Source organism: Xiphophorus couchianus, chromosome 11, assembly GCF_001444195.1.
Source record: "Xiphophorus couchianus chromosome 11, X_couchianus-1.0, whole genome shotgun sequence".
Lineage (NCBI taxonomy): Eukaryota > Metazoa > Chordata > Actinopteri > Cyprinodontiformes > Poeciliidae > Xiphophorus > Xiphophorus couchianus.
This window is the reverse complement of record NC_040238.1, coordinates 6,687,116-6,711,632: the sequence shown is the minus strand read 5'-3', so window position 1 is coordinate 6,711,632 and position 24,517 is coordinate 6,687,116. Positions and strand designations below refer to the sequence as shown.

Below are 24,517 nucleotides of genomic sequence, written 5' to 3'. Positions count from 1 at the left end.
ACCATTAAACAATCTCCTCTTCAGTTCAACCTTATAAGTGGATACACAATGTTGATATTAACATTATAAAATAACTTCCAATTAAGTATTGGTAAAGATCAATGTAGTTTTCACAGGTGGCGAAGCGTTTTTGTTAGCAGCTGCTGAAAGTAACTCCAAAAGTTACTTTTAATGTAACTTAGTTACTTTCCAAATCAAGTAATCAGTAATCTAACTAAGCTACTTTTTCAATGACCTGCTCATTCAGGCTATCTACAGTTCTGGCTTGCACCACTTACGGTACTTAAAGTTTAGATTTGCTAGTGCCCAGAATAACTTAAACTTTCCATTTTGCAACAGCAATATTAAAAACATAAAAGAAAAACTGTATGAGGATTGTGGGTACCTCTGTGGATGAGAAGGATGTCGCTCTCATTAACAGGACGATGGACCATGTCTGAGTCTGGCTGGCCAGCCAGCAGATGCTCATAGAACCACTCACAGCGATCCTTAAAAGGCTAGAGGGGACAACAAAGACTTCACTGAACAAAACTGCACAGCATTTCCCAGACTAATTACCACTTCGCTGTGCTGTCAACTTTCAGGCTGTGGATATTTCAGTCACAACTGGTGGCTTGGAAGGGCTTTGGAGCTGAAACACTCATCAGTAATACAGAGACAAGGATTGAGTCTATTTGCATAATATATGCCTTTGTTCCCTAAGCGACGGAGGTAGACTGAAGGATGAGTATGAAAAAAAGACAAAGGCTTTTCCCTCAGGGCTGCAGGGCACACTGAAAAACGAATCAGAAGATGAAATCAAATTCACCAGGTTAAAGTCTGTAATTAAAACAAGAGCCTACTCCCGAGTGAGCTATAATCCATGGGTAACGAGGCGCAAATGCTGCAGCTCAAATATAAGTACTAAAAAATAAGTGAACAGTGCACAACTCAGAGCAGCACTTAAAATTTATGATACCATTTAAATTAAACTTAAGAGAATTGTTATTGTCATAGAGATAATGCTGTTAAATGATGCTGAAGTGAAAACAAAGGACTTTCAAAGTCACTTTCTATAAAGTCTCTAAGGAAACAAAGACAGAACTGTCACATAAAGAATAAGTTAAGTCAATCTGATGCCCGAGCTCAGAGACAAAAGTAGAGCTGCCAGGGGCCTAAAGGAGTGCACAGCTTTCACACTAAACGTTGGCGTAGGGACACATTTTGAAAAGTGCAGTGCACAAAAAACAATCAGATGTTATAGATAGATAGATAGATAGATAGATAGATAGATAGATAGATAGATAGATAGATAGATAGATAGATAGATAGATAGATAGATAGATAGATAGATAGATAGATAGATAGCATTTATTGTCATTGAACAGAATTCAACAAAATTTCCATTGCAGCTCCCGTGCAAAAGGTCAAATATATACAGTATAAATAAGCAAACACACAATAATAATAATAACAATATATACAACTAAATTAACTAAAGGCACTCAACCACACCAAAGAAGTAGCAGCAGGTCCAATTATGGCAAAGTACAGATGATGTGACAGTGCAAAGTGCAGAACAAAATCATGAGCAGGCAAGTAGATGCTCACCTTTCCTTTGTACAACCCAATCTTGTGGACGCCTGTCTCCACCCAGAAATGCATATTTAAATTAGTATAAATAACCGGCAGGGTCCTGGAGGGTTCTGGGAGTTCGCCCAACCAGTCTACATGTGTTTTGTGGACTTGGAGAAGGCGTTCGACCGTGTCCCTCGGGGAGCCCTGTGGGGGGTTCTCCGGGAGTATGGGGTACCGGGCCCTTTGATACGGGCTGTCAGGTCCCTGTATGACCGGTGTCAGAGTCTGGTCCACATTGCCGGCAGTAAGTCGGGCTCGTTTCCGGTGAGAGTTGGACTCCGCCAGGGCTGACCTTTGTCACCGATTCTGTTCATCACTTTCATGGACAGAATTTCTAGGCGCAGCCAAGGTGTTGAGGGGATCCGATTTGGTGGCCTTAGGATCTCATCTCTGCTTTTCGCAGATGATGTGGTCCTTTTGGCTTCATCAGATCGTGATCTGCAGCTCTCGCTGGAGCGGTTCGCAGCCGAGTGTGAAGCGGCCGGGATGGGGATCAGTGCCTCCAAATCCGAGGCCATGGTCTTGAGCCAGAAAAGGGTAGAGTGCCTTCTCCAGGTCAGGGGGGTGTCCTGCCCCAAGTGGAGGAGTTTAAGTATCTCGGGATCTTGTTCACGAATGGGGGAAGAAGGGAGCGGGAGGTCAGCAGGTGGATTGGTGCAGCGTCTGCCGTTAAGCGGGCGTTGTACCGGTCCGTCGTGGTGAAGAAAGAGCTGAGCCAAAAAGCGAAGCTCTCGATTTACCGGTCGATCTACGTTCCCACCCTCATCTATGGTCATGAGCTTTGGGTCATGACCGAAAGAACGAGATCGCGGATACAAGCGGCCAAATGGGTTTTCTCCGTAGGGTGGCTGGGCTCTCCCTTAGAGATAGGGTGAGAAGCTCAGTCATCCGGGAGGTACTCAGAGTAGAGCTGCTGCTCCTTCACATCGAGAGGAGCCAGTTGAGGTGGCTCGGGCATCTGGTCAGGATGCCTCCTGGACGCCTCCCTGGTGAGTTGTTCCGGGCACGTCCCACCAGGAGGAGGCCCTGGGGAAGACCCAGGACACGCTGGAGGGACTATGTCTCTCGGCTGGCCTGGGAACGCCTCGGGATTCCCCCGGAAGAGCTGGAAGAAGTGGCCGGGGAGAGGGAAGTCTGGGCCTCCCTTCTGAAGCTGCTACCCCCGCGACCCGACCTCGGATAAGCGGAAGAAGATGGATGGATGGATGGATAACCAGAAGGCTGCTACCACTTGTCCCAATTATCATTCCAACGGCCCCTGCTTTCCAACTACTATTGAAACTAATAACACGTTTTATTTAAAAGATGCCCTTCAGGGATCACAAGGTCGTTTCATAAAAAATTTAAGCAAAAAAACTCAAGAAAAAAATATTTAAAATGGAAAACTAAAAGGATTTGTTGATCAAAGTGAAAATTGCCCCTTCTCCACCGGCTCTACTTCAGCAGGCCGGCTCAGGTCTATTTCAGAGAGACCGAGTTTCCACCAGCCCGACTCGGCTCTGTAGCAGGGTGCCGTCTCCTGGCGGCGAGGGGGGGGGGGGTATAGCGCCCCGCCTCTGGGCGCTATGTGCTGTGCTTCGTTACTATGCGACCTAAAGCTAGTTGTTGTTTTTCTGAGACAAAAGAAGAAGAAAGACCTGAGCTATTTTTTTAGAGCCTGATTGTGATTTTTCTGAGACTTCAAGAAAATGCGCAGTGGGAGGAATGCTGCCATGTGGTGAGGACAGCTGATGACAGCCACGCCCACATCCACACAACAACCACCCAAGTATCAAAGCCGTGTGCTCCTGTCACATTAGTAATTGCTTATTTCAATCATATAACAATTAAACACTAATATTCAGGCAACTATTGGGACCCCCACGGAGCCACTGCTGCTCCACGTCAAACTGCTTCTTCTTACCAAGGCATGGGCCACCTTATGTCAACATATGTCGGGATGTTAAGTTTGAAAACAGCTTTCCTTCAAGCTATTCACACAATTCTTCTGAATTTGTTTTTATAAAGGTGTACTAGAAAAAGAGTGACAGGGTTATAGGGTATAAGAGATTCCAAGATGGGTATTAGGAAGTCATTGTGCGATAGTAAAGGAAGAAAACTTGTCTTTCTTTATAAGTCAATGATTTTTTTGAAAGTACAGTTGGGAAGCTAAGAGTAGCATGTCTGTTACAGCACCAGGATTCAGGCTAGCCAACCAAGTAAGTGGTCTGTGTCAGGATATGTGTTTTTATCTGTTTATTTTGAGTTTTCTGTGTCCCTGAGTCTCTGTGCCATCCTGTCTCCTCTTGATCATTCCCAGGTGTGTCTCGTTTCTGTGATTACCCTCTGTGTATTTAATGCCATCTGTGTGTCTGCGTCCTTGTCGGGTCCTAGTCGTTTGTGCATGCTGTCTCTGTCTTCATGTCCACTCGTATAGCTAGTGCTACCTGAGTTGAGCCCTGGTCTCCGCTCTGCAGTGCTGCCTGGTTTTGGACTTTATGTTGGCTTTGTCTTCATTAAATCATCATTATTCATCTAACCTGGTTTCATCGCGTCTGCCTCACCACTCATCCACACCGCACCTCATGACAGTCTGACTAATTAATCAAATAATTTCATCTTATTTTTTCCAGGGTAACTATATAAAAATTTGTTTGATTAACTATATAAGGACTAGTTTGACACAAAGGAATAAGCTGCAAATTAAGTACTTTTATTTTAACAGGCTACAGACACCCAGCTTTTTCACCACTGTGTACTTCTGTTTAAAAACAATAAATCTTCTTAAATGACAAAAACAATCAGGCAACTTCATATTTGATCTCAATATTTGTGAAAAAGAAAAAATTCTTAGTTTTTTGTGATTTTTTTGCTTACATAAACTAGTTTGTAAAGTCCATAAACTAAGTACCCTGATGTTAAACAGACTGTCACACACTCACCTGTGCCTTCACACTTTATGTGTGCTAAGTATCTAAATAAATTCAAATAAATCTGCAGATGATCATCACTGTAACCATAAAAACTAATGTAATATTCTCATAGTAGCAGCAGAAGCAATTGTTGCTGCTTGGTTTTACATACAATTTGTGATGAGATCATAAAATTACATTTGTTTTCATATTTATGTTCATATTGTGATAGTTTTAAGGTAATACCATGAGAATCTCATACTGTGCCATGCCTATTGTCACTATTCCAAAACCGAAGAAATATTTAACCAGCCAAAAATATAAAGGTATGTACAAGTAAGTCAACAAATTTGAAAGCACAAATCTTTTTTCATACCTGGTTCTTAATAATGTGCATAAAACGTGACATCAACTCTGGACACTCAAGCAGAAAATGGAAATGGTTAAAGATGATCTTTGGATTCCTGGAAAGAGAAGGCAGAGGGGAAACATCCACAGGGACACAGAGAGAACAAAGAGACAGCAGTGGAAACAAATTAGGAGCAAAATAAGCAGTGTGATCGATATTTCATCTCTAATGTGAGAGGAGCCTGATGTATAGCCAGGGGCATATCGACTCACCTGGTTACAAAACATTTCAGCACCTCGTCATGCTTGCAGACAAACTCTATAAAGCGTGGGGAGGTCATTCTGAACAAGCAAATAGAAGAAGAAGAAGAAGAAGAAGATTTTTTTGATTTTTAACACAACATTTATTAAACAATAAAAATCAAATCAAACAATCAGCAGCACAATAATTAACACTTATAATAATAATTTGTTATATTCTAATTCGTTCTGTTCTGAAATGGAGCACAGTCTGTTTTCAAACCCCCACAGGTCCACAAACTCTTTGAGGTTCCCGGTAGCTTTGTAAAAGCAAAACTCCAGCCTCAGTCTGGCTTTCACGTTAATCTTCCACACATCAATAATACTCAAATGAGGTCCAGCCTGCATCTTATCACGTCGAGTTAAATAAATAGCCATCTTGGCTTCTGATAATAAATAATTTAAAATCCGTGACTTAAATCTTGTGGCTTTACTGTGAGGAAACCCATTAATAAAAACAGAACTGGTGAGAACTACACTAAAAAGACTAAAAAATGTCGACAGCACAGTGAAAAACACAGGTAATCGTGCACAATCTATAAAAACATGAAAAACACTCTCAGATAACCTGCAGAAAGGACACTCATTCACCACGCCGGGACTGATGATCGCCAAAAACGAGGTTGTGGCAATGGCACCGTGCAGTATCCTCCACTGCATATCGCCAGTCCTTTTTCGTATTGGAGGCTTGTACAAAGTCCTCCATTGTGGCCGAGATCCTCCGAATCTGTCGGTCCACACGCTAACGGGCCTTCTGTACAAAGTCCTTTTGTTCAGAATCTTAATGTAGCATCTGTACAGTACTTTCGAGTCTGTCCTACACAGATCCAGTTTTTTCCCCTTAAGGAGGGGGCCGCCGTCTTCTTCAAAGTCCGGATCTAAAAGCACATCTGGAAAAGAATCAGACGGATCCGGATGACACTCCTCTGCGACGTACCGCTGCAGGAGTCGTCTCTCCTCAGCCGTCAGGCGCTCTCTCACTCTTTCCAGAAAACGTCGCGTAAATCTGGCAGACCGGACCCCCAGCGTCGAAGCGACCTCTTGGACGTTTTCAAAGTCCGGTCCAGCCACCTGTATCAGTTGCTGCAGGGTCACTATTCCGGCCCTGGACAGCATTCCAGCGACACCCGGCACTGTGCTGTCTGCTACATCCAGCCGTGCGCCGCACACTAATGGCTCCTCTAAAAGCCAATACAGTGAATCAGTCGTGTTTGATCTGTGCAAATTAAAAAAAGCACACGATTTAAAAACACTCTGATAAAACTGGGGCAGCCCTTTTAACTTTAAAAAACTAAAATCAGTAAAAAACAAAGCAGCATCCAGCCCAAGAAAGTTCACACGTCTAAGAATGCAACTGGCCACATCTTTCCACACAGGAAATCTCGTCAAATACTTCTGTACAAACTGCAAACGAAATGTCGCCGTTCTACTAGCCAGGTGGACAAGGCCCTGACCCCCCTCCTCTCTCGGTAAAAACAACACAGATTGCGGCACCCAGTGTAGACCGTTCCAGAAGAACTTAACCATCTCTGCCTGGACCTTCATAAGTAGGCCGGATGGTGGGTCCAACACCGCCAGTTTATGCCACAGCTGGGAAGCGACAAGATTATTCAATACAAGCACTCTGCCTCGATACGACATCTGCGAGTGCAACCACTTCCACTTTGACAGTTTGTTTTGTATTTTTTGTTCAGCGTTTTCCCAGTTCTTTTTTACAATTTCTTTACTGCCTAAAAATACACCAAGGTACTTAAAACCATCTCTTTTCCATATCAGACCTTGAGGGAGAACCGGGAGCCCCGTGGGCCACTCACCGACAGCCAGGGCTTCACTCTTGCCCTAGTTCACCCTCGCAGCAGATAAAACAGAGAACTGGTCCGTAATCTTGGTTAAAACACTGATATCCTGTTGGTCTCTAATAAAAACAACAACATCATCAGCATAAGCAGATAAAACCCTATTGTTTATAAAACCAGGTAAAACCAAACCATGAACATTTGAGCGAATTTTCCGGAGGAGGGGTTCCAAGGAGAGTGCATAGAGCATCCCCGACAGCGCACAGCCCTGTCGGACGCCTCTACGCACCCTAAAAGGAGCACACAGGCTACCGTTGACCTTCAACACACCTTCAATGCCACTGTACAGCACCTGGATCATGGCGATCAGACCCTCGCCGAACCCAAACCTCCCCATGGTTTTCCAGAGGAAGCCGTGTTCAACGCGGTCAAACGCCTTTTCTTGATCCAATGAAATCAAGCCAGTCTGTAAACCCAATGAACCAGAGACCTCCAAAACATCCCGAATTAGGTAAATGTTATCTACCATGGACCTGCTGGGGACGCAATAAGTCTGATCCCGGTGGATGACCTGCTCCATAGCTTTCCCTAACCTGGTGGCCAGGGCCTTGGAGAGGATTTTATAGTCGGTGCAGAGGAGGGACACGGGGCGCCAGTTCTTTATTTCCTGCAAGTTGCCCTTCTTGGGCAGCAGGGTGATTACCGCCCTGCGACACGACAGGGGGAGTGAGCCGGTTTGCAGACTTTTGGTGTACACCTCAAGCAAGTCTTGGGCCAGAAGGTCCCAGTAGGCCTTGTAGAACTCTACAGTGAGCCCGTCAACGCCCGGGGACCTCTGACCCTGCATACTAAGGAGAGCGGCGTGGAGCTCCTGGAGCCCCAGAGGGCGTTCCAGGTCAGCGTTAGTCTCCTCAGAGACCTGAGGCAGTTCACTACAAAACTCCTCATACAATTCCTCATCTTCCTCGTACTCACTACGATATAGGGAACTGTAGAACTCCACCGCCCTCCTCCTGATCTGTCCCGGCTCACTCAGTTGCTGCCCCGCGTCCGACATCAATGAATGTATCTGCTTCCTCTGCCCGTGCTTCCTCTCCAAGCCGAAGAAAAAGCTGGAGGGAGCATCCATCTCTGCGATGTTCTGCACCCGAGATCTGACCAATGCGCCTTGGACTTTATTCTCCAACAGGTTGGCTAAGACTAGCCTTTTAGATTTAAGAGCTTCAATATACTCTCGATTTCCAGTGGAGTCACTAAGGCGTTCTAAGTCCACAATATTCATCTCCAGATCTCTAATAGATCCGGTGATGTCTCGAGTGGCATTAACAGTGTGTTGTTGACTCAGCAGCTTAATTTGGACCTTCCCATAATCCCACCATTGTCTCAGACAGGTAAAATCAGACTTTTTCTGTCTAAAACCAATCCAAAAATGACATAAAACTTCCTTAAAACTACAGTCATGAGTTAAAATCGAATTAAAATGCCAGTACGCGCTTCTAGGTAAGATGTTTCTAATAAACACAGCACCTAGGAGCAACGAATGATCTGTGAAGGCCACCGGCACAATCTGACATGTTCTAAACACATTAAAATGATGTTTAAAACAATAAATACGATCAAGTCTAGCTAAAGCGATACGGTTATCTTTAATGTGGGACCATGTGTACTGCCTGGAGCCTGCGTGCATCCTTCTCCATACATCCACCAGGCCGTGAGATGAGACCAGCTGCCTCAAAACGTGTTGGGCTGCCGGATGCGGCTCTGCATGGTTTCGATCTAAAACATCATTTTCAGTGCAATTAAAATCCCCACCTATAAAAACATAATCCTCTGACACACAATCTCCCAACCTTTCCCCAATTTTCTCAAAAAAACGCCTTTTCTCTGTATTGACAATGGGAGCATAAACATTAATAAAAACCAGGCTAAAATGATCAAAACAAGCTCTAACTAAAAGACACCTCCCCTGAACAACGTGTTCAATGTCCATGGAATTCGGGGTGAAAGCTTTGGAGAAGAGGAAGCCTACTCCCGCACTCTGTGAGGTGCCGTGGCTCAACACCACCTCTCCTCTCCACTCTCTACCCCAGTCCGTTTCAGTATTACAATCACTATGTGTTTCTTGCAAATAAATGATGTCAATCTTTTTCTGGTTCATCATTTGATAAATTAATGCCCGTTTTCCCGCCTCCCTCGCCCCATTAAGATTTAAAGATGCCACTTTAAAAGAATCCATACTGGGTAGGGGGTTAAAAAAAACACACAACAAACTAAGGGAAAAAATGAAATCCTGTCATACATCATAATGCTCAGAATTGTTTTCTGACCTTAGACATTATTTTTTTCAGTCTAAACACTTCTGTATCCGCAAAACCGGACAACTCTCTGTTCCTTATGTGATATCGGGCAGAAAAATAAAACATTCTCAGATTTGGAAAATAACTCTCGAGTTTAACACCTTTCAAGCCTTTCGTTTGGCGTAAAAAGATGCGAAAAGCCTCAACAGGGTATCTCGGTTCTTTGGTACTTGACTGAGTAACCGATACATCGCTGGTGTCTGAAAATCAGCTTTCAGCATCACTGCTATCTGACCCGTCTTTTTTGTCTGCAGGTAGCTTGCAGGCCTGTTTGCTAGCTTGTGCAGCAGCCACCACGTTCTTTCTTTTGCTCCTTCTTTTTATTGGGGCAGAAGCTTCCACCTCTCTCTCATCATCTGTCAGTCCTTTCTCTTTCTCCACTACATCTCCCTCCACCCTCTCTACACTACCTTTTCCTTCATCCTGTTCATCTACCTGCATTTCTCTCTGTTCACCCTGAGCTCCACCCGCTAACTGTTCCTTCTCACCCCTCACCCTTTCCTGCTCTCTCTGCTCACTATCTTTCTGTACTCCTTCACCTTTCTCACCATTCTCACCGTCACCACTCAACACACTGCTCTCATTAATGTTCTCACACACACTCATTTCTACCGTGCTATCATTCCCAACAATGCTGTCAACATCCTCTCTTACCACCACCGCAGGTACTTCCGCGTCAGCAGTGGGCTCCCCCTCTGCTAACGCGGGTCCACCCGCGTCAGTAGCGGAATCCTCCGCCGTCGTAGCCTCACCCAGTGGCTCTCTTTCCCGCTCTGCTGAAGCCGGCTGAGCCGGCTCGGCTCTGCCTGGACACATTTTTACAATGTGGCCTTCCTGACCGCACCCAAAGCACTTCATATGTGACGAAGTAGCAAACAACATGTAATCAAATCCATCAACCTTAACATGGAACCTTAAATCTAGCTCCTCATCCCTCCTATTCAATAACATAAAACACTGACGTCTGTGCGACACAACATGTTTAAGCAGAGGTGACTTACAACCAGATAAAACCTTTCGAATCGGCGACACCACTTTTCCGTGTCGTGACAGTTCTTTAATTAAAAACTCGTCACTAATGAACGGAGGAACGTTTGAAAGTGTAATTTTAGTCGCCGGTAAAGTTAAAGGTGAAACGTGCAAAAACAAGCCATTAACAGAAACGCCCACCTCCACCAAGTGCTGAGCCTGTTCCACCTTTTCAACAAACAAAACAACCGCCCCGTTCATCCTAGCCGCCGATTTAATAGCCCCATACCCAATGTCTTTACACACCGCCAAACAAACTTCCTCCACGCTGCACGGAGAACCGGCACCCACCTTGACGCCGTTCTTCCGTGTCAGCGTGGAGGACAAAACATTCCCATCACCAACCACCATGGCGTCCGAAGACGCCGGCCTGACGGCCACCCCCAAACCCACAAAACCCCTGAAAGCGTGACTAAACTAAAACACAAAGTAACAATTAAACAAGTAATATGAACACCCAGTGAAAAAACAGTAAGACAAAACAAAGATAGAAAAGTAAACACTCGCTCTCTCTCTCACTCTTCTTCCGCTCTCCACTCACCCTCCTCTCACACGAAGAAGAAGAAGAAGAAGAAGAAGAAGAAAATGTCTCAAGTAAAAACTGAACATGATGTTGGATCACGACAGAGGACATGTTGCTAAGGATACAGCACAGGGGAGCACACTGTTCTGGATTAAATGCACATCACATGAAATATAATAATAATAATGGGAACATTTGCCAAGTATTTTAGTACAACAATGTTTGTATCAAAGCCAGGATAATTATGGTGGTTAACTTATTTCATACTATTGAGAATAACTAATTCTGTGTTTTTCTTCTACCTCTTGTAGCTAGTTGCAAAGTTAAAGCTAAAGGAAGTGACATGTTAGGAAACACCCTCAAAGCTAAGATTTGAGGGTGTTTCAGGGAACGCCCTCTTTAGGGCGTAGCTTAGATAGAGGCTAACAAGCAGAACTGCATATTGTTGGTTGATGCCATTTTGTTCTGCTAGCTCTTCAGGAGAGCATGAACTATGGACCAGTTGTACTTTGGTATTAATAGATGGAATTCATGAATTCAACTCACTGACTCTTATTCAACCTCATACATTAAGAACTTAGCCTGGAGAATGGATCAATATTCCCTTTCATGGCTCTTTATCATTTAACTGAATTTATTGCCATTTAGAAATGGAATAAGTTCCTATTTATTCCAAACAATATCACTTTGCCGATTGGTTTTCAGATTCAAACAATGGGATTTTCTAAGATAAGGGTGGTGCAAAGACAGGAAGAAGTGGGCGATTCTGCTCTGTCAGGTGAACCAGGATGCTGAGCACTAACCCCTGTGGCATCTGACACGAGCAGCTCATGTAGAAGGCCTGAATAACGGCACTGAGCCGGTTGGCTGTCATGGAGATCACATCCTCCCCGTCAACATACGCTTCTCCCTCCAGCAAGGAGAGCGTGGTCCTGGAGGGGTCTGACTCCCGCTGCTTGAGCAGGAGGGACGCTATCTCACTGCTGGAAGAAGACAAAGATGGGTTCTTCGTGGATCTTTCCAGCTCTGTAGAGATGAGCATCAGCCACTCATCAAGAGAATGCCATAGCAGCTCCAACGGCTGCAGAGACACAGAGAGAGAGAGGGATGGAAGATCAAAAGCTACTTCATCCACTCAGGCAATAAAAGACAGAGGCTTCTTGGAACATTTGCTTCACATTATAAAAAACACATAGTTCATGAGTTAAACATAATATACAGAAAACTGGATCACTGCATGGCTCAGAGTTTAGAGTGGGGCCCTGTACATGGAGGCCACAGATCTCGACGCAGCCGACCCGATAAAAACAACCACCAGACCAGCCTTACACTGTATTGATTGATTTTCACACATTGATGTTTGGAAGATTTTTTTAGCTGTCGGTGCATCCTTTACTACAAACATTCAAGAGTTCTCTGAAGGAATGTTGTTACTGCATTTTAAGCACAAAAAAAAGTTTATTGTATTTAAATGAGGAATTGATTTGTTTGTTTATTGGAACTTCTTAAGCATTTCTAGTGTTGTATTAAAAAAGCTTCAGTGATTTAACAAAATAGTTGCAGAATGTTCCAAATTTTTCAATCAGAATAATTGATTGTTAGAATAATCAATAGATTAATCAATTACTAAAACAATAGCTAGTTGCAGTCTTAACTCAATCATTCAAATTCAATTCAAAAATAATTATTGATCCCAAAGGGAAATTAAATGTTGTTATAACTCATATTAATTAAAAGTCTTAAACGAGTTATTGTAGACAGTGATGGATGTCAGCATGAAAGATCTCCTGTAGCAGTCTGAATTACAGTGAATCTGAAGAAGCCTCTGACTGAAGATGTTCTGTTTTCTCAAGATAATCTAATGAAAAGCAGGGTGGTGCAAAAATCAAGACAGTCCATAATCTTCTTGATTTTATGAAGACTCTTTTGTTTGCCTCATCATGTCCAGAGGTTCCACAGTTGTCCCCAGAACAGAACCAGAACAGAACCAGCCTTCTTCATCAGGTTGCTGAGCCTTTTTATGTCCCTGGTTCTGATGCTGCTGCCCCAACAGATGACAGATGAAGAGATGATCCTCTCAACAACAGACTGATAGAAAATCTGCAGCATCTTGCTGCAAACCTTGAAGGATCTTAGCTACAGTCCAGTCTGTTTTCCAGATGAACATTGAGGTATTTATATTCCTCAACCACCTTATTCCCCCATTCACACACATTCAGACACTGATGGTGGTGAGTTACGCTGTAGCCCCAGCTGCCCTGGGGCAGTCTGACAGAAACAAGGCTGCAACATCAAGACACCAGGCCCTCTGATCACCACCACCATGAGAGGGACTGAGCGAGAATTGAACCGGCATGCATTGTGTAAAGTGCCTCAAGGTGAGGTGCAAATGGAAATGAATTGTCAGTGTGTCAAACTGATCATTCTATATTAGATCTGCACCTCATACTAACCTTAAAGACCTGGCTCCGAGGCGTCTTGTTCCCATTGTAGCCCATATCGTTGCCATTGTTGGGAGAAGAAGGGCCGAGGCGGAACACGTGGCAGAAAATACGAACTATTCTCAGAAGACTTTTCATCTGAGCTTCATAACTACTGGACAGACTGACAGAAGGACAAAACACAGTTGTTTCAAATCAACATGTACAACCATAAAAATACATGAAAACATTCAGCCTTAGAGCAAGGTACATGGTGAGGGTACATGTACTTTCACCATGACTTTATTTACATCTTTGTTATGGTCTCCACAGAGACAGACCAGCATAAATCTTCAGGTTTGATCTTCAGCATAAAACCTTTTACATCTTAAGCTATGTCAAAACCAACACAAAGTGGTACAAAGAAACCACTTTGATATCTTTCATAATTAAAATTCTGAAAAGTTTGGCATGCATATATGTTCAGCCCTCCTTAGTTAATATGTTGTAGAACCACAGTTGGCATTTCAAAAGCATTTGTCAATATCAAAACTAAAACAGACTAAAAACTTTAGCTGTGGATCTCTGCAGCTCCTCCAGAGTTACCATGGGCATTCCAGCTGCTTCACTGATTAATGTTCTTTTCTCCTGGCCTAGATATTTACATGCAGCGCCATCTTGGTAGGCTTGTAGTAGGGCATGCTGCCATACTTTTCAAAATTATTCGTAAAACCAAGCATACTTTTCTGTCACTTAAAATTCCAATAAAATACATCGAAGTATGAAATTGTAGAAAAGGTTCCAGGGGTGTGAATACCTTTATAAGCCACAGTGCATGCAATATATCAGAAACAAACCAAAAGTAAACCTTTTCAAATCAAATGCTGCAAATCTGTAACTTCACCTGAGAAGTTTGTGTCCATTAGTGGTCGCCACTTCTGCAAGACTGGTCAAAACCTTCTGATAGTGACTGTCACTCTGCTGAGACACATGCTCCAAAACCTGCCTGAGCTACAAAACAATGCAAAAATATTACTTATAGTTCATACTCTGTTCGCGACTACTTTATGTTAATAAAGGAAGGTTTCTGTGTCTTGGTCTTCCTTAAACCTCAACTGGCTTTTATTTGACCACGACAGCAAGGCTTGTGTGTTAAGGCAAAAAAAAGGTCAAAAGGAGAATTGATAGACTTAAAAAAAAGCTTTCTACAAAGATACATCAAATGTTAAGCTATTACTTCAACATTTAGCAGAAATAGCTAAATGTTGAAAACAAGAAGAATGTGTTTAGTCATTCTTGTTTTAGTTAGAAGCTCTTTGGTTACAAAAAAACTATTTTGTGTGTCAAAATAAGTTAGATTTTCATATTTTATCATCAGAAATTGGAACAAATTGACTTTTTTTTTCTTTTGTGATAAAAGTACTTTAAACAACTATGAAGAATTTTCATTAGGTGCAAAGTGGAACTGAAGGTGATTCTGATTAACAAACACAATAAACAAATCTTTAAGTCCAGCACTTTGGAAGCATTTTATAGAGAATGAAGTTCCAGTTATGTACATAAAATGTTATTACCATATTCTCTTTAACATCCTCATTCTGTGTCATCTGGATTAGCATCTGGAACAATCTAGCATGGTGCTGGATGAGAATCTCACAGGTCTCCCCATATCCACCCTGAAAATAACACAGCTGGGTCAAAAACAGCAGCAAATGAAATGAAAAGGTAAAACATGTTCTGCTACAGTAAATGGAGCTGAACTAGCCACCTGCACACAGAGATCCAATGGAGTGATTCCATTTTTGTCAGCAAGGTATTTGGCACCACGAGAGAGCAGGATCTGCGCAGTGTCCCTCTGTCCATGGCTGAGGAACAACACAACACAAGCTTTAACCCACTGTAATAAGAAAAGCTGGCTCAATCTAGGCTCAACATTTTGAATTGTCAAAGATGTTTTGGAGTAGAAACAGAAAAGTGTGGAGGAAAACGGGGAGAGGCTTGCAGCAAAGCGCGTCCTGCACCAGCTGTGGCTGTGATTTACACACCAAACCAGGACATGCTGCTGCTCCCTTTGCCTCCCCCTCCCACATTTCTGCATCTAGAAGTTAAGCTATTACTTAACTTCTAGAGAAGAGGCAGCTGAAGAGACTGAACCTGAACAAGGCTGCAGGCCCAGATGGTGTCAGCCCCAGAGTCCTAAAGGCCTGAAGCTGCAGAGCAGCTCTTTGGGATTCTGCAGGATCTCTTCAACTTTAGCCTGACTCAAGACAAGGTTCCACTGTTATGGAAGATGTTCTTCCTGGTTCCGGTACCAAAGAAAACTCACTCATCAGTCACCAATGACTATAAACCTGTTGCCCTGACAACCAACATCATGAAGGTAAAGAAGAAACTCCTGCTGGCCCATCTGGCTAAGCAGACAAAGACATATCAAGACCCCCTGCAGGTTGCTTATCGCCATGGATCTGGAGTTGATGATGCCATCATACACAACAAACCCACTGTCACCTGGTCAAAGCGGGCAGCACTGTGAGGATCATGTTCTTTGATTTCTCCACAGCATTTAACACAATTCAGCCTGATCTTCTCTGTGAGAAACTCCAGGAGACACAGGCGGAGTTCTGAACAATCACCTGGATCTGTGACTGAGTCTGGCTGACCCTAACCCTGAAGGACTGTGTGTCTAACCAGGTGGTCAGCTACTTGAGGAAGCTAAGATCCTTCAAGGTTTGCAGCAAGATGCTGCAGATCTTCTATCAGTCTGTTGTTGAGATCGTTATCTCTTCATCTGTTGGGGCAGCAGCATCAGAACCAGGGACATAAAAAGGCTCAGCAACCTGATTAAGAAGGCTGGTTCTGTTCTGGTTCTGTTCTGGGGACGACTGTGGAACCTCTGGAGAAGATGAGACAATCAAAGAGTCTTCATAAAATCAAGAAAATTATGAACATCCCTGACCATTATCTTCTTGTCTTGGGTAAACAGAGCATCTTCAGTCAGAGGCTTCTTCAGAGTCACTGTAATACAGACTGCTACAGGAGCTCTTTCCTGCCGACAGCCATGACAATCTTCAATAACTCTTTGAAGAATCTGAATTAATCTGATTTACAACACATTTTGATTTCACACTAAACCAGGTCAGTCCTGAGGACCCGTGTGTCATGTGGTTTTTCGTTACCTGCAAGCAAAGTACAGAGGTGTGGCTCCAGAGACATTTGGTCGGTTGATGTCAGCTCCACTGTCCAGAAGACACAACACCGTCTGTGAACATACAGCTCCTTTTCATGTCACATTATCAGGACATTGAAAGAAGAGGCCCTGAAACTGATTACTCATCAGTTTTTAGAACTTAAACTTAGAACTTTTATGCCATCCTGCATCTTTCCCATGCAGCTCTGCTCCAGTTGTTCATCTGTGAAGAGGAAATGATAACAAGCCATCCACCTGGTTGAGACACTGTGCTGCTCTGAAGAATCCAGGTGGAGGGAGCTCACAAGGAAAGACCTTAAAAAGATAAGTGTTGCTGCCAATCAATCTGATAAGATTTAGATGGTCATTCCCCAATGTACATGAAAACTGATCACTAAACAGTGATAAATATTGCACTATAAAATTTGAGGCTGCTTTACGATCTCTGGTATTTGTAAAGTTTTGACCTGAAATTTCTTTTTAATCCGAGAAGAAAAATCAGAAATATTAAAAAGGTAATAAATATTTTTCTAACCCTCCTGCTGTTACAAATTATGATTTATGTTAGAAGCAGAGGTGACCACTCCCAATTTTTGCAGAAATGCCTCATCATTACTTCTGCACTGTAGACTGTTTTCAGCCTGAACTGAGTTTCTAACATGCCTATCATCTGACTGTAGTCACTAGCCCCTTTCTTTACCAGATACCCAGAGAGTAGACATTCTCTGGGTATTTCTATTATTGTCCCTATTTCACCTATTTATAAGACATTTCTTAATTGGCTTACTGTTTTGTGTCCATTCTGACATGCTACATGTAACGCAGTTTGTCCCATGGCATCCTCCACATCCACATTAGACACATGCTGGACCAGATCATGCAGAAGCTCTGTTCTGCCATTAACTGCCAACCAGTGGATCTGCAGCAGAGGATCACATCAACACTTTCATTCTAACAAGGAGAAAATACAGCAGCAATTTGTTTGGAAAAGGCAATTTTATGCTAACAGAGTCAAACATCATTAACTGTAAACTACTCACAGCAGTCAGGCCCTCATTGTTGCAGATATTGACATCAGCATTATATTCCAATAATTTGCCCATGCACTTCTTCTGTCTGAGGAAATAGTGGAGGAGATGGTTGGTTACACTTCAGTCTTAATGCACATATAATGACTCAGGCCTGAGAGTCTAAACATGGTCCGTTCTCCTGAGCATCATGTCTAACACAAACCTATAAAGCAGAGCTGTCAGAAAAAACACAATCTTTGTTCTCCTCTAAGGGAAATTGCTTCAACAATTTAAATTCTGAACGTAATTAAATTCAGAATTTAACTGATTAAATCAAATGTAATTACATTTAATAGAAGGAAGAAAAGATGGCAGCGGTTAGTCATGTTTTACCCATTCCTAGCAGCTAGGTGCAGAGGGGTGCAGCCAGAGATGTCCTGATAGTTTGGATTGGCTCCTCTCTTCAGCAGCAGAACCAGACACTCCACTGACCCACAGCTGCACAAGAACACAAAAGTTTGTTACTAAACTGAGAAGACAACTGTTTAAAAAAGAAGAGTCAAAATTCTCATGTGATATGACCGTACCAGGAACCAAGGCTAAAATCACAACAGAGTGCAGCTGGGAGCCGCCTATAGAGATGATGTCTTTAAACTTCAGCTTTAGCTGCATAGGAGCAGCTCACATGTGGCTGAAGGTTCACCTCAGCAAGTACCGTCAACACCCAAAATGTTTCTGAGACTTATAAATAGAGATTTCAGAGTTCAGACTTTTTATTCCAGAAGATGGATCCAAAACTGTGTTGAAATAAATAGCTTCTCTTTGTCATTGTCGCCGTTCTGAAAACACACCTGCTACTTTTTACCTGACAGTTTTGTTATTGACGTCATTTATTAGCATTAAGATCATTGGTAAAGTCATCTGCTTCATAAATGATAATCATAAAAAAAAGTAAATAATAGGTGAGAAGAGGTGAAATTGGTCCTTGTTTTTTGGAGAAGTTAATGGAAAATTAAAGAATAATGACAGTTATATTAAGATCATCTAAACAAACTCTTCTCTGCAAAAGTAATCCAGCCATAAGTATTGAAGAACTGGATGATTAAGAATATGCAATGATTTTCATGCATCTGTAATTATTTTTTTTTAGGACTTCGGAGTTTGAAAATATCTGTTTTATCAGACTTATGGGAATAATGAACTTAAAAAACTATGTCAAATTAACTCTGCAGTAGAAACAAAGCTTACATGTTGGACTGTGTCTGAGATGGGAAAATGTTTTCAAACCCAATAAGTTATCAGCTCTCTGGGCAGGAGAACAGCCACAAAGGGTATTGCAGTAAAAACTGATAAATTACCAAACATCAATGGATGAAGGATAACAAGAGGGACAAAAGCAACTGCTGCAAAGGGCCATATATGGGGCAGAATCAATATGGGAATGATATTGTTGGGTCCTCCAAACAGACAACAACCCAAGATCAAAAATATTTGATGTGGATTTGATTGTTTGTATGTCCTTTTATGGATAGAAGTGAAACTTACAAGTCAACAGAGGGAAAAAAATAACTTTTTTCTCAGTGTTTACACTGTTTAAACTATTGGCTATCTTACTTTTTTTTTTTAAAGTAACCTTGTTCCTTGACTTGATAGTAAATGGCTTATCAAGTCAGAGGATTCCAAAAAAGCTTTACACTACAATCAGTAGACGGAGAATCAAACCGGCAACACATCACACTAGAGAGAGGAGCAGAAACATCGCCATACAGCATCTTACTTGGCAGCAATGTGTAGCAAGCTTCTCTTTACTCGTCCAAAGGCGTAGTTCACATCAAACTTGGAGTTGAGGAGCAATTCTGACACAGACCTTTCAGAAAACGAAGCAAAAGTAATAAGACAGAAAAAATACATTTTCTATGGAACAAAAAGCTATAAAATCATAACTTTACTACATTGGTGAATCATGTTTCAACTCATGCTTTCTAAAGAAATTTTACAGGAGCACATAGATGGGACTCTCACCTGTGCTGGTCAGCCATGACCATAGGCATGAGTGTGTAGACTGCCGTCTCATTGTCTGCAGAGACAAATGAAGGGAACAAAGACAACATTAAACATTTAAATAGAGAAAAATCTCATTTAAGTAAGCTAATGCCAGACAAGTGGCATGTTTAGTATCTGTGCTAAGAATATTGCAATAGGGCAAAGATTCAATAAGTTCAATTAAGACATGTTACGAACATTATGCTTTAAATTTAAGACCAACATGAATTATGAAACATAACTTACTTTGTTTAATAGTTTTGGTTTGAGTTACTTGATAGGACAAACAAGCTAGGACCTCCTGGTGGAACAGTTGGTAGCACTGCTGCCGAGCAGCACCAGGGTCTTAAGTGCTGGTTCAAGTCCAGCCAGGGTCTTTCTGCATGGAGTTTACAGTTTTTACCCTTGACTAAGCGGATTTTCTCTGGGTACTCAAGCTTCCTCCCACAGTCCAAAAAACATGACTGCTAGCTTACCTGGTCTCTCTAAAGTTGGTATGAGTGTGTGTTCTCTGGACGTGGCGACCTGTCACCTTACTTTACCACAATCTTACAGTATAAAGGAAGCTTCTAATTAACAGTTACTGATGACTATAGGTTTGAGAAAACTATTAAAATTGAAGTTTTCAAGCAAAGCCATCTTAAAAATACCTTTGACCATGCTGAAGTACCAGATAGCAGATAATGTAACCAGAACATTTGGATTACCTTACACAAATTCTTTTCAACACTTAAAGTTTCTGAGTCAAGTGGTTTGTAGTTCTGTCAAAGTTTTATAAATACCTGAATTCCTCAACCAAAGCTCCAAATTAAGTAACAAATAAATGCCACCAGCATAATTCTCCAAAAGAAAGAAAATGTTGATAGAAGATTTAATAAAAGATACTTTCACGTATTCAGTACCTGGTATTAAAAAAATGAGTGTATAAATTGCTTAGGCCGAAAATTGAAATAATTACATTTAAAAGTTTCCAGAAACACTGATGAACACCTTGGCTGCCACTTCTTGTCTGTTCAAGTACAGGAAACTCAGGTACCATTGTTTATTAAACTTGGATAATTGAGTTTTGAAATGATTGACACAATTCTGTGAGATGTGATTAATTCTTGTGTTATTATGTACTGTGGCTTTCAAAAATGTTATACCCCTTGGACGTTTTTATATTTTGTCACTTTACAACCACATATATAAATAGAATTCATTGGAATTTAGTGTGAAAGACCAACACAAAGTGACACCGCAGAGCATCCTTTGCGGTGAGGGGGTAATGTGGAGGCGTATTTTCAATTTTACCAGGCCAACGTCCCACTACATTTATCAGGAACTTTGCTCATATAAATTGCACATTTACAGAATGGAGATGCTTTCTATTCATAAAAGCACATTCACAAAGCTGGCATGACTCGACTGAGGGATATATTATAACTCTTTGTAAAATTCAAATTATATGAGTTACAACATCATTTAATTTCCCTTTGGGATCATTAAAATATTTTTGACCATAAACCATAATCAACATGTTCCAGCAGATCAATATGATCTCTGAACGTACTCTCTGAATCCTTTCCATTGGCAAATTACTCCAGCAGTGCCAAAGCGCTTCAGAATTACACCTCTTCATAGCTGCGTATATACGTGTGATTGTCTACACCTCTTCCACGTTAAGTCATCCATCCTGACCTTTTTGGAGTTAAACTGTTTTTCACATCCTTTAATTTTTATTTTATTTATTTTGTGTGAGTGTTAGTTTATTGCTTGAGGATAGATGTGGTTCAGTTTCATTGTTTAAGTTTAACAATAGAAGATTAATGTTATTCTCCAGTGTGTTTGGATAACTGGACAATGTCAGAATGTGTGTATCGTCTCATACTTTCCTACATTTTCTCCTGCAGCATGCAGTTGAGTGGTCCTTTACAAAACTAGAAATGATAAGAGGGGTGTAAAAAAAACCCTAACTTTCAATTTCCAGTAAAATATTTCCCATATTTGACTGTTAATCCCTCTTTGACTGTCTTTCCACAGGCTGTCTCATACTTCATCATCTATCAAGATATTTAACTCCAGTTCCCATTACTCTTTGATACACCAGGTACTCTGGGTAATACCAAGTGCCTGAGATTTGTTATAATTTATTCTCTGCAAATGTATATAAATATAAACATAAGTACTAGAATACGTAGATGTCTGTGAATGTTTAATAAAATGCAGTACATCATCTGCAAACGGAGTCATTTTGTGGACTATTCCTTCTCTATCTGCTATTCCTGGAATCTGTAAACTTTGTCAAATAGCCTCCAATAATGGTTCGATCCAAAGAGCTAAGCGAAGAGGTGACCTTCAATCTCCTTGTCTTACTCCTCTTCACAATTCAAAAAAGTCACAGCAGTTACTTTTTTATTTTTGACCTACTGTTTTCATAAAGAAAATTGAACCTTTTAACAAAGTTCCCAGCAAAGTCCATTTCAATGAGAGTGTGTTCTAAGAACCTCCAGTCTACTCTGTTGAACACCTTTTCAGCGTCTAAACCAGCGGTTCCCAAAGATTTTCTTCTGGGATTACAATAAAATCCCCCCAAAAAAGAAAAAAAAAATCAACTGGACACACACATTGTTCAAACAGACATAAACCTATAAAGATATTTTGTTTTCAAACTCCACTGAAGTTTATTTCACACTTCAGGTTGCAACAAAACACACTACAAACCATCTTTACAGTGAAACACTTTTGTGTAACTGTTTTTTTTTTGGTTTGTTTTTCATCCATACCGGTTCCCGCCCCCTCTCCCTGCAATGGCACTGCGCCCCCAAACTTTGGGAACCACTGGTCTAAACTAAGGAGCATCGATGGTTCTTCTCTTGCCATTCAACTTTAAAGTTCTCCTCACATCATTTAAGTATTGATGTATTGTTTGATATGTTGGTTCTGTGTGGAAGACTGAACTACAATTTCCCTGAGGGTAAATTCCAAAGGGATGAATAAAGTTGTTATCTATCTATCTATCTATCTATCTATCTATCTATTTTATACATTATATTTATAAATCCCATCTGATCCGGCTTAATTAACTGTTTTATATAATTCTGCACTCTGGTCGCTAAAATTGAAGTTTCTATCTCATAGTGAACATACAGAAGGCTTATGGTCAACAACTATAACTTTTTATTGAGTCCTTTGCATCTCTAAACAATACTTTAATAATAGCTTCTGACCAATCATCAGGCAGATTTCCCAAAGCTAATACATAATTTTAAAGTTTACATAATATAGCTAAGAAATCATTTATTAATGTTTTATAATATTTTCTGAAAATCAATCTGTTCCTGATGACTTATTTTCTAATTTTCTTATAGTTTCTCTAAATTTACTTTCTTTAATAGATGTGGTTAAACTCATTTTGTTCATATATCCAGTTTAAAATTTGTAAAGGATTCTTCTAGATTTTCTACTCTTGATAACTGTTCCTGTCTGTAATATTCAGCTAAATTAATTGATATTGCTTTGGGGCTTGTTTGATTGTGCATTTTTTATTGAAAAGCTAACAATGTGCTGTCTTTGTTTCCTATTTCATAATATTTTCTGTGTATGATTTCAGAGTATCCTCTGCTTTATATATTACTAACTCATCCAGCTTTGTTCTGATGTCCTTTAGTTTATTAAGACTTTCCTGCCTTCCATGTTGTAAATGGTTCTTTTTCATTTCCAATTCAAATTCCAGCTGCTATGTTCTTCTTTCTAACTGCTACTTCATGTAGTACTCCAAGTTAACTGTCAAAATTATAAAAGAGGATGAGACATCTGTCCAACCTCCTTCAGCTTGGCAGGGACTCGTCTTCCAGTCAACAGCATTTTTACACAGCTCAAAGGAAAAAAAATAATGAGTCCATCTTATGAGTACAAACCATGAAAACAAAAGCACTTTTGCACTGTTTCAACAGCTAATCGCTAAAGCATGGTAACTTATAAGTCAGCACAGGAACCCATTCAGGGATCTGAATCATAAACAGATATTTGTATGTAACTAGGCCCCACCATGCTGTTAGAATGAACAGAACATGTTACCTTCTGGAAGTTCCACGGTTCTGGCCCGGCGGAGGGAGCGGGTCAGACGGCTGAGCTGTACATTAAGCTGCTCCATCGCCCGTTCCATCATAGGTGAACTGGCGATGCGTCTGAGCCTAGTTCGCCGTACCTATTGGCTGCTAATAGAGTTGTGTTGTTCATGAATCACGTCCATTGACGCCGACAGAAGATAAACCGTTTTTCTAAAAGACAAGCTGATTTACTGAGCGTTTAAATGGTTCATTCTGCCCGTAAACCTGCGTTGTTCCCCTGATTCTCATGCTTCCTGTTGTGATGACGTATGAGTGACGCAATCTTAAAGTCAGAGAGCTAAAAGGTCGGCTCGAGGCTAACTGGTCATTAAAGGGACAGTTTTATGTATTTTCAAGGCACACTCAAGAAAATGTGTCAGGATTGTGTGTTGTTTGAGTTCATTTTGCGTTTTGTTATTATTTGTGCTCTTTAGTTCTTTCAATTATTACTACATCGTTTCTAATTTTACTTCTGTTCCTTTCTTCTTAGTTATTCTACTTATGTTAATTTCTTGTGTCTAGTTCTTTTCTTAGTTACTCTAGTTTTCACTTTGTTTCTTATGTCAAGTTATTTTTTGACTAGGATTCATTTCCTAGTCCCTCACCCCGTGTCACTTCCTCTTTCTCTCTCCCCACACCTGCAACCCATGACCTCATCAGCCCAGGTCTTTTGTTCAGCATTCAAACTTCAGGTATTTACGTACGTCATTCTCAGCCTCGTCTCACTGCTTGCTACCATTATACCCTGTAACTGCCCTGTCTAATCCCGTGTACTGTGGATCTCCTTGTTGGCTTTTTTGTTTCTACCCTCTGTGATTTTTGTTCATAATGTTTTATATTAAACATTTATCATGAACTCCCTGCTTCTGCTGTTCCTGCATTTGAGTCCTACATTAAAACCACAC

The 24,517-nt window shown here is 41.3% G+C and overlaps 1 protein-coding gene across 4 annotated transcripts in view; it reads right to left on the bottom strand.

The window, feature by feature from the left end:
* hace1 (HECT domain and ankyrin repeat containing E3 ubiquitin protein ligase 1) overlaps nucleotides 1–23,877 on the bottom strand; it is a 46,051-nt gene extending 22,174 nt beyond the window's left edge. For 3 of the 4 annotated variants that reach the window (XR_003597252.1, XM_028031192.1, XM_028031194.1), the window contains exons 1-16: nucleotides 23,581–23,877; nucleotides 19,501–19,555; nucleotides 19,256–19,345; nucleotides 17,872–17,976; nucleotides 17,509–17,584; nucleotides 17,256–17,387; nucleotides 16,724–16,783; nucleotides 16,458–16,540; nucleotides 15,050–15,146; nucleotides 14,856–14,957; nucleotides 14,186–14,292; nucleotides 13,315–13,465; nucleotides 11,665–11,942; nucleotides 5,130–5,198; nucleotides 4,885–4,972; nucleotides 386–497 (exon numbers count right to left, since the gene is read on the bottom strand). Coding sequence is in view for 3 of the 4 variants with exons in the window: in XM_028031192.1 (XP_027886993.1) it covers nucleotides 386–497; nucleotides 4,885–4,972; nucleotides 5,130–5,198; nucleotides 11,665–11,942; nucleotides 13,315–13,465; nucleotides 14,186–14,292; nucleotides 14,856–14,957; nucleotides 15,050–15,146; nucleotides 16,458–16,540; nucleotides 16,724–16,783; nucleotides 17,256–17,387; nucleotides 17,509–17,584; nucleotides 17,872–17,976; nucleotides 19,256–19,345; nucleotides 19,501–19,555; nucleotides 23,581–23,671 (1,696 nt within the window). In the remaining variant the exon portion in view is untranslated. The remainder of the gene's footprint in view (nucleotides 1–385; nucleotides 498–4,884; nucleotides 4,973–5,129; nucleotides 5,199–11,664; nucleotides 11,943–13,314; nucleotides 13,466–14,185; nucleotides 14,293–14,855; nucleotides 14,958–15,049; nucleotides 15,147–16,457; nucleotides 16,541–16,723; nucleotides 16,784–17,255; nucleotides 17,388–17,508; nucleotides 17,585–17,871; nucleotides 17,977–19,255; nucleotides 19,346–19,500; nucleotides 19,556–23,580) is intronic. The other variant, XM_028031193.1, reaches the window with a different exon arrangement.
* Nucleotides 23,878–24,517: the final 640 nt, after the last annotated feature.